At 38.6% G+C, this 12,198-nt stretch overlaps 1 protein-coding gene across 6 annotated transcripts in view; it reads right to left on the bottom strand.

The window, feature by feature from the left end:
• Positions 1 to 12,198, bottom strand: part of CHIC1 (cysteine rich hydrophobic domain 1) — a 113,596-nt gene that overhangs the window by 28,124 nt on the left and 73,274 nt on the right. For 5 of the 6 annotated variants that reach the window (XM_004470802.3, XM_071213007.1, XM_058291623.2 and 2 more), the window contains 2 exons: positions 952 to 1,008; positions 618 to 677 (listed from right to left, as the gene is read on the bottom strand). In XM_004470802.3, the coding sequence (XP_004470859.1) occupies positions 618 to 677; positions 952 to 1,008 (117 nt within the window). The remainder of the gene's footprint in view (positions 1 to 617; positions 678 to 951; positions 1,009 to 12,198) is intronic. The other variant, XM_004470803.4, reaches the window with a different exon arrangement.

Genomic DNA, 12,198 nt, shown 5'->3' with positions numbered 1-12,198 from the left:
TAGAAAGAGATATTATAATAATCCTTATTTATGAAATGCAAATGGAATGTTTTATACCCTACATGCCAACAACTTGAAGCTTAGATACATTTTAATATTCTTTTGAATGCTGAATGTTCATACTGACTTTATCACATTGGACATATGTGAATGGTATAGTTTTCAGTAAAAAAATTAGAACCTATAATTTCTTCCCTCAAAGTAATGTCAGCCAAGAAAAAAAAAAAAGCCAGGACTATGAATCCAGAGAAGAGAGGTCAATTCTTACTTTATGCAACTTCTGACAAGATTATATTTGGAAATATTTTGTTTGATGGAAGTTGTACCCATAACCTTAAGCTATGATACATTCCTATGTAAAAAAGATTAAGGTGGTGCAAAGTTTTTCAACTATGCATACTAGCTGAGACTTTTCTAAGATCTGTACTTTACTGCTAGCTTCTACAATATTTTATGTTGGCTACAAATCTAAAGAAAGTAGAAACTTCTAGGTTCCAACTGACAAAAGTTCAGATTGAGGAGATTAAAGGCAGAAAGAAGACCTAACAAATAATACACAGAGCAAAATGCTACACTTAAGGACTCCAAAAACATAGTGAAAACAACTGCATACTTACATACTCCATCATATTGCTAGATTCACATTTCCTTTTAGTCAATTTCCAGTGTAAAGCAAGCTAAGAAAATACAGTTTGTTAGGTATTTTGATATCAATTTAATTAATAGCAGCCTACACATGTGAATAAATCACTGACAATAATCCAGGAATAACTATAAGGTACAAAATATAGCATTTAAAACCATCTTGTAAAGAATATGTATAAAAATTGAATATTAGTCCTCCAATCCATTCCTTTACTGGCCTGCAAAACTCCCATTTAATGTACGTATTTTTAAAATTTAGTAATGCAAATACATGAATGAGGTACTTATTTGCTTAAATTTTCTTACCTTGTGATACAATCTGTTATTTTCCCATTCTAGCAACTTCTGAATTGATCTTCTGGTCTAAGAGAAATGATCAAGACTTAGTTACAAGGTGAACTGAAGAGCTTTGTAAAGTGTGTATTTCTATATTTTACTGCTTACTTGTAAGATCTATGATTTCTCTTCTTGTTTTTCTATTAGAAATAAAAAACAAATGTAATTGATAGAAACTGCTAAAAGGAGCACTATTTTAGGTGACTTTGGTATAGTTATAATAAAATTATAAATGGATTTCAAAATAAAATATGTACAAGTTAATCTGTATCATGAGTCCAATTGCTAGACTATAGTGAAAATCTTACCAATACTACAATTTGAAATAGTAGTCCATTTGAGGAACTAATCTAGATTTGCACATATCTTTTCATAGGATTAATTTTTCAGCATTTCAGTAAGTAAGCATCTATAGGCAAAGTTAAACGGATCCCTCACAGAAAGTTTTCCATCAGAGTTTCTAGCACAACAAATGGCATAGAGTAGTCTGTCAAAGTCTACTGGATGAATAAAGTAACACAACAAATATCAGAATTTCCACTGGGAAAAAAATATGTTAAAAAGAGCCAGTGACCACTCTCTAAGCCAAAATCAGCATGTGAATGCATTACCTTCCCCCCAGCATTGGACATGACTCCCAGGGATGAGCCTCCCTGGTGCCAAGGGATTCCTACCAAGCACCAGCTGGTGATGCAACTAGAAAAAGACCTTGAATAAAAGGGGAAAATGGTAAAGACAAATGAGTTTATATGGCTGAGAGACTTCAAAATGAGTTGGGAGTTCATCAGAGGGGTCGCACTTATGCACCTCTCAGCAGGATCCCAGAGACAGTCAAAGTAGATACAACCCCAGGTAGTGGTGCTCCTGAGGGCAACAGAGACACACAGGTCCTACAGTCATGGCAGATGGCTCTAGAGTTCAGTGCCTTGCCAGTGGGCCCTACCTTGAAATTTGTGCTCCTGAATGTGATGGAGTTGGACTCAAAAATGACTTCTCTACACATGCCTCTTCTGTCACATTTTCTGAACCTGTGGTTGGTGCTGGGGTTGGTGGATGCTCAGGAGACTAATCTTTGGACTGTCCATATGCCAGTTGGGCCCTGAGCATCAAGAGAGTTGCAACACCTACTCTCTGGTTCGTTGGACTTATCCAAGCAGCTTACAGGGAGGTGAGGATGGTCAACCATCACACCAGGGAACCAAGAGAGTCTACAACTGCAAGCAGGAGAATCCTATCCATCATCCATGTGGGATCTAAGCCCCTTCTCAACTTAGAGGCAGAGTGGACATCATCCCAGGGTCTTAAAGTTGGAGGAATAAAATATGGATTAGAGTAGACTTACTGGTATTCTACTACAGAATTACTATGACTCTAGCAATGGAAGAAATTTTATCATTGATGTAGAGACAGTGGTCATGGGAGTTGCTGAGGGCAGGGAGAGGGGAGAAGAGGTGTGATATGGGGGCATTTTCAGGACTTGGAGATATTCTGAATGATACTGCAATGATAGATGCAGGACATTATATATCCTGCCATAACCCACTGAATGGACTGGGGGAGACTGCTAACTACAATGTAAACTATAATCCATGTGGTGTAGCAGTGCTCAAAAATGTATTCATCAAGTGCAATGAATGTGCCACACTGCTGAAAGAGGTTGTTGATGTGGGAGGAGTGGGAGGTGCCGGAGTATATGGGATCCTCTTATATTTTTTAATTTAACAGTTTGTGTGTTTACATTACATGTCTTTTAAAAAAACAATAAAAATAAAAAAGTCAGTGAAAAAGCTTGTATTTAGAAGGAAAATATAAATCAGAGAAATAGCACTGTAGTAAACAGGGAGATACAGGCCAAATTTTTAAGAATGCATTTTGTAGGAATTTAAAAAATTTAGCAAAATCTTTACAAACATTAAAATACAAAATTATTATGAATTTTCATTTCTCATTGGAAGAATTTTATAAGTTTTCTTCTGATAAACAAGGCTGGTGGGTGTTCTTAACTTTGAAAACTACTTCCTAAAATTGAAATGATTCTTACAAACCAGACTATATCTGAAATGATTTTCAAAGCACCAATCTAAAAAACTATCCTATTTAACTATCTAAATTAATAATCAATGGTAATGAAATCCTAAATAAGCAGTAATCTTGATTTACTTAGAGTCAACTCAGCAACAATGCCAGTTAAACATTTTGAGTATACACTGGGGCCTCTGTACTTGGTAGCATCTCTCTACAAAAAATTAAATGGACAACACATAAGAAGACTGAATCGGGAAACGGACTTCGGCCCAGTGGTTAGGGCGTCCGTCTACCATATGGGAGGTCCGCGGTTCAAACCCCGGGCCTCCTTGACCCGTGTGGAGCTGGCCATGCGCAGTGCTGATGCGCGCAAGGAGTGCCGTGCCACGCAAGGGTGTCCCCCGCGTGGGGGAGCCCCACACACAAGGAGTGCGCCCGTGAGGAAAGCCGCCCAGCGTGAAAAGAAAGTGCAGCCTGCCCAGGAATGGCGCCGCCCACACTTCCCGTGCCGCTGACGACAAGAGAAGCGGACAAAGAAACAAGACGCAGCAAACAGACACCAAGAACAGACAACCAGGGGAGGGGGGGGGGAAATTAAATAAATAATCTTTAAAAAAAAAAAGAAGACTGAATCAGTAATTTAAAATCTTTCTACAAAGAAAAGCCCAGGTCCAAATGGCATCTATGACTAATTATACCAAATATTTAAAGAGGAACTAATATCAATCTTTCACAATTTCTTCCAGAAAATGGAGGAGGGAATATCTCATTCTAAGAGAACATTATTACTCTCATACCAAAGCCAGATAAATATATTACAAGAGAAGAAAAAACAGGCACAATATCCTTCATGAATATAAACATAAAGATTCTCAACAAATTGCTAGCAAACTGAATCTCTCGACATATGAAAAGGATTATATATCCTGACCAATTGATATTTATCCCAGGAATATGAGAATAAATTGATGTAATATATTATATTATTAGAATAAATGACAAAACTAAATGATCACTTTAATTGATGCAGAAAAACTACTGGCCAGAATCCAATACCAACTCATGTTAAAAACTCTCTGGGGAGCAGATGTAGCTCAAGTGGTTGAACACCTGCCACCTGCTTCCCATGTATGAGGTCCTGTGTTCAATCCCTGCTACCTCCTAAAAACAAAACAAACAAGTGAAAAAATCAATGGATGAGATTAAAAATACATAAGAGGCATTTAACAACAGATTTGAAAAGACAGAAGGAAGAACTAATGAATTAGAAGACAAAACAGCTGAAGCTGGAAAAAAAAAAAACAGAAGAACAAAGTGAGAAAAGAATGGAAAAAATGGAGCAGGGGCTCAGGGAATTGAATGACAGAATGAAGTACAGTAACATATGTGTCACAGGATTTCCAGAAAGGGAAGAGAAGGAAAAAGGGGCAGAAAGACTATTTGAGGAAATAATGGCCAAAATTTTCCCAACTCTCATGAATGATATGAATATACATTTCTAACAAGTTCAACAAACAACAAACAGAAAATATCTGAATAGACTTACTCTGAGGCACGTACTATTTAGATGTCAAATGCCAAAGATAGATAATTGACAGCACCAAGAACACAGTGATTTATTACTTACAAGGGATGGCCAGTAAGACCTACAGATTTCTCATCAGAAATGAAGGTGCAAAGACAGAGGTATAATATATTTAAGATGCTGAAAGAGAAAAACTGCCAGCCAAAAATTCTTTATCCGGAAAAACTGACCTTCAAAAATGGAGGTGAGTTTAAAATATTCACAGATAAGCAGAAACTAAGAGAGTTCACAAACAAGGGGCCAGCTCTATAAGAAATACTAAAGGGAGTTCTGCAGCCTGAAGGAGACCAAGGCTTGGAGGAGAGTGTAGAAATGAAGATTATCAGAGAGGGTATCCAAAAGGATAAAGAGACAGACAAAAATAAGATATGACATATGAAAGCCAAAGGACAAAATGGTTGAAGTAATGCCTTTATAGTAATAACATTGAAAGTTAATGGATTGAACTCTCCAATCAAAAGAGAGAAAGAATAAAAAAAAACTATGAACCATCGTTAAGCTAACAGAGACACCTCAGACCCAAGGATACAAATAGGCTGAAAGCAAAAGGTAGGTAAAGATATTTCACACAAATACTAACCAAAAAAGAGTAGGAATAGCTATACTAAAATTAGACAAAACAGACTTTAAATTCAGAAATATTATGAGATGCAGGAGGCCATTATATATTTAAGAAAGGTGCAATCCACCGGGAAGAAATAAAATTCATAAATATCTATGCACCTAACCAAGATGCTCCAAAATACACGGGCAAACTATGGAAAACTAATGGGAGAAGTAGATGTCTTTACAATAATGATTGGGGACTTCAATATGCCACTCACATCAATAGAGAGAATGAGATAGAGGATCATGGATCTTTCTCCAGCATAGACCACAGGCTGGGTCATATAATAGGTCTCAATAAATTAAAAAAGATGGAAATTATACAAAAACCTTGTCTGACCATAACAGAATGAAGCTGGAAATCAATAGGCAGGAAAAGGGAAATTTTGCAAATATATGGAGATTAAGCAATACATTCAAACAATCAGTAAGTCAAAGAAGAAACTGCAAGAGATATATTAGTAAATATCTCGAGATGAATGAAAATGTGAACAAAACTTACCAAAACTTATGGGATGCAGTGAATGCAGTGCTGAGAGGGAAATTATAGCTCATCATGTTGTAGTGTGTTATATCAGTTGGTGGAGACCCATACAATGAGCAGGAAGATGTTGTACCTCATCCTGGGGAGGTTTGATGTTCGCAGAGGAGAGGATGTCTCTCGAGAGCATGGGTGGCTTCCAATGGGGGAGGACAGACTAGTGTGTCAAGCCCTCAGCATTGTTGCAAGTATCTAAGAATCTTGTTCTTCAAGCAGTGAAGATTGGTTGTCACTCTGGGCCCCAAGGGGAGGGTTAGAGGAGAATAGAATAGATGGAAGAAGGGGTAACTGGGGGGGCAACCGAAGTGTTCTGCATGGTCTTGCAGTGATGGATACAGGCCATTTTAAATTTCACCAGAAATTTATAAAACGGTATACTCTAAAATATAAACCACAATGTAACCAAAAATTTATAAAAGTGTATAGTCTAAAATGAAAACCGTGATGTAAATTATAATGGAACCATGGTTATTAACTATGTTTTAATATCTATACCTAGGTTGCAGCAAATGTTAACATCCACATGTAAAAAGAATATTACTGAGGAGAGGGGAAAAGAGTTTGATGTTGGGTATATAGGAATCCCCTATATTCTAAATATGACTACAGTGACCTAAAACATTTTTGAAGACATAATAATAAAAAAAAGGATGTAGACACCAAGGAAAAAATAGAAAAGATTGCCTTGCCAATGTACATACAGGGCATTACCTATAACACTGATGAAAGGTAAAATGTAAAAAAAAAATTTACGATATTTTTCATTTTTATAACACACAATCTATTTTTTTATTTTAGTTTTTCTAAATTATGTAGTGTTTCTTATCTTTAAATCTATTGTTACTATCTCATTTTCCTATTAATTGAATTTGGTAAAATATTAGACTCAATTTTTTAAGAGGTTTTGGATCACAGAGGGATTCAACCATGGCAGGGTAGGAGCATTGATGTGGGATGTCATTCATAGGGGATGGATGGGTAGGAGGGAGTTCTCCAGGGCATACATACAAGGTATACAGATATGTTCAGATGTTCATTGGGTATTGACATAGTGGGTAGTGTCGCATAAAAACTGAGGGTGTGCTGAGTTCTCATTCTGGGGAACTCTGTTGCACTCCCTAATGGAGCAGCAACAATCCCCCAAGTGCAATGGCAAAGACCATTGAAAGATGGTCCAGTGATGGGCCCTTGATACTGATGACTATGCTTATGAACCTGTATGCTTGACATTTCAACTAGACCTAGAGCTGCAGGTTGCCTAAGAGTTACCTCCTGAGAGCTTCCATGGTCCTCAAATGTGGCCACTCTCTAAGTGAAACTCAGCATGTAAATGCATTACCTTCCCCCCAGCAAGGGACATGACTTCTGGGGAAGGGCCTCCCTGGCACTGAGGGATTACTACCAAGCACCAGCTGGTGATGCAACTAGAAAAAGGCCTTGAACATAGCAGAAATGGTAAAGACAGATGAGTTTGTATGGCTAAGAGACTTCAAAATGAGTAGGGAGGTCATCAGAGGGGTTGCACTTATGCACGTCTCAGCAGGATCTCACAGACAAAGTAACTATAACCCCAGGTAGTGGTGCATCTGAGGGCTACAGAGACACCCAGGTCTCACAGTTGGGACAGATGGCTCAGGAGTTCACTGCCTTACCAATTGGCCCTACTTTGATACGTATGCTCCAGAGTGTGATGGAGTTGGATCAGATGTGATCTCTCTACATATGCCTCTTCTGTCACTTTTACTGAACCTATGGTTGGCACTGGGGTTGGTGTATGTTTAGGAGACTTGAATCACTGGACTGACCATGTGCCAGCTGGGCCCTGAGCCTTAGCAGAGTTACAATACCTGTTCTCCAGTTTGTTGGAACTACCCAGGTCAGCTAACAAAGAGGTGAGGATAGTCAACTTGTGGTTGACAAAATGTTATAATTAATATACCCCACTCCCCACACCCCCCCCCCACTCCTCCCACATCAACAACTTCTTTCATTAGTGCTGTATATTCACTGCATTTGATGAGTACATTTTGGAGCACTGCTACACCACATGGATTATAGTTTACATTGTAGTTTATACTCTCCCCCAGTCCATTCAGTGGGTTATGGCAGGATATGTAATGTTCTGCATCTGTCCCTGCAATATCATTCATTACAATGCCAAGTCCGGAAAATTTCCCAATATCACATCATTTTTTCCCTCTTCCTGATTCACCAAATCTCATGGTTACTGTCTCCACATCAATGACATAATTTCTTCCATTGCTAGAGTTGCAATAATTATATACTACAATAGCAGTAATTCCACCTCTAATCCATATTTTATTCCTCCATCCTGAGGACCCTGGGAAGGTGATGTCCACTCCACCTCTAAATCGAGAGGCGGCTTAGATCCCACATGGCTGATGGATAGGATTCTCCTGCTTGGAGCTATAGACTCTCTTGGTTCTCTGGTATGCTGGTTGACCATCATTACCACCCTGTTAGCTGACCTGGGTAAGTGAAACTGTAGGGTAGGTGCTGCAACTCTGCTGAAACTCATGGCTTAGCTGGCACATAGGCAGTTCAGAGATTCAAGTCTCCTGAGCATACACCAACCCCAGCACCAACCACAGATTCACTAAAAGGTACAGAAGAGGCATACATAGATGGGTCACGTCTGAATCCAACTTCATCATACTCAGGAGCCCAAATTCCAAAGTAGGGCCCACTGGCAAGGTACCAAACTCCAGAGCCATCTGTCATGACCATAGGTCCTGGGTGCCTCTGTAGCCCTCAGGAGCACTACTAACTGGGGTTGTATCTACTCTGGCTATGTCTCAGATAGTGCTGAGATGTGCATAAGCGTGACCCCCATTATGACCTCCCAACTCATTTTTAAGTCTCTTAGCCATATAAACTCATTTGTCTTTACCATTTCCCCCTTTTATTCAAGATCTTTTTCTAGTTGCATCACCAGCTTGTGCTCGGCAGTAATCCCTTGGCACCAGGGAAGCTCATCCCTCAGAGTCATGTGCCATGCTGGGGTGAAGGTAAATGCCTTTACAAGTGAATGGCTGTACAACAATCTTACAAGTAAACAATAAACAAAAAAGGGCAGGAATAGCTATACTAATATCAGAAAAAATAAACTTTAACTGCAAATCTATTCTGAGAGAAAAAGACAGACACTGTATATTAGTAAAACTGGTAATCTTTCAAGAAGAAAGAACAATCATAAACATTTATGCATATAACTAGGGCGCCTAAAAGTATGTGATACACACATTGGAAAAGCTAAGTGGAGGAATAGATGCCTCTACAATTATAGTGGGGGACTTTAATATATACCATTATTACCATTAGAGAGAACATCTCAAAAAAAAAACAATAAAGAAACAAAGACTGAATAATATATTAGAGGATCTTGCCCATTTTTTAAAAGGGTTGTCTTTTTATTTTTGAGATATACGATTTCTTTATATATGCTAGATATTAGGCTCCTATAAGATATACAGTCACCAAGTATTTCCTCCCATTGGGCAGGCCGTCTTTTCACTTTCTTAATAAACCCCTTTGAGGTACAACAGGTTTTAATTTTGAGGAGGTCCCATTTATCTATTTTTTCTTTTGCTGCTCGTGCTTTGGATGTGAATTTCATGAAGACATTTCCTATTCTAAGGTTCTGTAGATGCTTTCCTACATTGTCTTCCAAGGTCTTTTTGACCTTGATATTAAATTTAGATCTCTGATCCATCTTGAGTTGATATTTGTATGAGGTATGAAATGGTAATCCTCCCTCATTTTTTTTGCATATGGATATTCAGTTCTCCAAGCACCGTTTGTTAAAGAGGCCATTCTCCCTGATTTGAGTGGGCTTGGTGGCCTTCTCAAATTTCAGATAACTGTAAATGCAAGGCTCTATATAAGAACTCTCAATTCAATTCCACTGGTCAGTATGTCTATCCTTGTGCAAATACCATGCCATTTTTTGTCTTTATTTTTTTAATATTACATTAAAAAATATGAGGTCCTCATATGCCCCCCCACACCGCTAACCCCCATTCTCCCCCCATAACAACAACCTCCTCCGACATCATGAGACATTCATTGCATTTGGTGAATACATCTCTGAGCACCGCTGCACCTCATGGTCAATGGTCCACATCATAGCCCACGCTCTCCCATATTCCACCCAGTGGGCCATCGGAGGACATACAATGTCCGGTAACTGTCCCTGCAGCACCACCCAGGACAACTCCAAGTCCCGAAAACGCCTCCACATCACATCTCTTCTTCCCACTCCCTACCCCCAGCAGCCACCATGGCCACTTTCTCCATGCCAATGCCACATTTTCTTTGATTACTAATCACAATAGTTCATGAATAGAATATCAGTAAGTCCACTCTAATCCATACTCTATTCCTTCATCCTGTGGACCTTGGAATGGTTGTGTCCACTCCACATCTATATCAAGAGGGGGCTTAGATTCCACATGGATGATGGATGCAAATCTCCTGCTTTCAGTTGTAGGCGCTCTTGGCTCCCTGGTGTGGTGGTTGACCTTCTTCACCTCCATGTTAGCTGAGTGAGATAAGTCCAATAAACCAGAGTGTAGGAGCTGAAGTCTGTTGAGGCTCAGGGCCTGGCGATCAGATGGTCAGTCCAGAGATTCAGGACTCCTGGGTATACATTAAACCCCAGCACCAACTACAGTTACAGTAAAAGTAACAGGAGAGGCTTTGGAACAAAGATCACATCTGAGACCAGCTCCATCACACAAAAACACAAACTCCAAAGTAGGGCCAACTGACATGGCACTGGACTCCATCTGCCATGACCACAGAACGTGTGGGTCTCTGTAGCCCTCAGAAGAACCAATACCTGGGGTTAATACCATGCCATTTTGAACACTATAGCTTTATAGTATGTTTCAAACACAGATAGTGTGATTTATCCAATTTCATTTTACTATTTCAATATGTTTTTGTCTATTCGGGGCCTCTTTCCCTTTCAAATAAACTTCATAGTTAGCTTTTCCAGTTCATTAAAAAATGCTGTGTTGTTTTTTGAGATTGCATTAAATCTGTAGATAAGTTTAGGAAGGATACCTTATTGATATTTAGTCTTCCTACCCATGAAAAGGGAATATCTTCCACTTATTTATGTCTTCATTTCCTTTAACAGTGTTTTGTAGTTCTCTGTGTAAAAGTCTTTTACATTTTTGTTAAAATTATTTCTAGGTATTTAATTTTTTAAAATTTACTATTGTAAACAGTATTTTTTCTTGATTTCCTCCTCGGATTGCTCATCATCGGTACACAGAAATGCTACTGGTTTTAGCGCATTGATCTTATAACCTGCGACTCATTTATAAGTTCTAGAAGCTTTGTCATAGATTTCTCAGGGCTTTGTATGTATAGGATCATGTTATCTGCAAATAACAGATTTTGACTTCCTCCTTTGCAATTTGCATGCTTTTCATATCTGGTTCTTGCCTCAGTGCTCGAGCAAGTACTTTTAACACAATGTTAAATAGGAGGAGTGATAGATAGTGGGCATCCTTGTCTTGTTCCTGATCTTGGAAATATTTTAGAATTTCATCATTGTATATGATGTGAGCTGTGCGTTTTTCATATATACCCTTTATCATGTTCAGAAAGTTTCCTTCTATTCCTATTTTTGCAGTGTTTTTATCATGAAAGTGTGCTGTATGTTGTTGAATGTTTTTTCTGCTTCTATAGATGTCATCGTGTAATTTCTTTCGATGTGTTTATGTGGTGTACTTCATTGATTGATTTCCTTATGTTGAACCATCCTTGCATATTGGGGATAAAACCCACTTGGTCATAGTGTATAATACATTCGGTGTGTTGTTGAACATGATTAGCAAGTATATTCTTGATGATTTTAGCATCTAGCTTCATTAGAGAGATTCATTTGTAATGTTCCTTTCTTGTGGTATCTTTGTTTGGCTTTGGTATTAGGGTGATGTTGACAATATAGAATGAGTTACGCAAATGTTCCCTCTATTTCAATTTTGTGGAATAGTTTAAGCAAGATTCATGTTAGTTCTTTTTGAAATGTTTGGTAGAATTTACCTATGAAGCCATCTGATGCTGGGCTCTTAGTTGAGAGGTTTTTAATGACTGATTCTATCTCTTTATTTCTGACTGGGTTTTTTTGGTCTTTATTTTCTTGAATGATACATTAAAAAAAATATGAGGTCCCATATGCCCTCCAACCCTCTCACCCTATTCCTCCCATATCAATAACCTCTTTCATCATCATGGGGCATTCACTGCATTTGGTGAATACATTTTTCTGAGCACTGCTGCACCACACGGATAATGGTTTACATTATAGTTTATACTTTCCCTCAGTCCACCCAGTAGGCCATTGCAGGACATACAATGTCCAGCAAATGTCCCTACATTACCACCCAGGACAACTCCAAGCCCTGAAAATGCCCCCACATCACAT

The sequence above is a fragment of the Dasypus novemcinctus genome, chromosome X (assembly GCF_030445035.2).
Source record: "Dasypus novemcinctus isolate mDasNov1 chromosome X, mDasNov1.1.hap2, whole genome shotgun sequence".
Lineage (NCBI taxonomy): Eukaryota > Metazoa > Chordata > Mammalia > Cingulata > Dasypodidae > Dasypus > Dasypus novemcinctus.
Note: the sequence above shows the minus strand (reverse complement) of the source record. Positions and strands in the feature narration are given on the sequence as shown.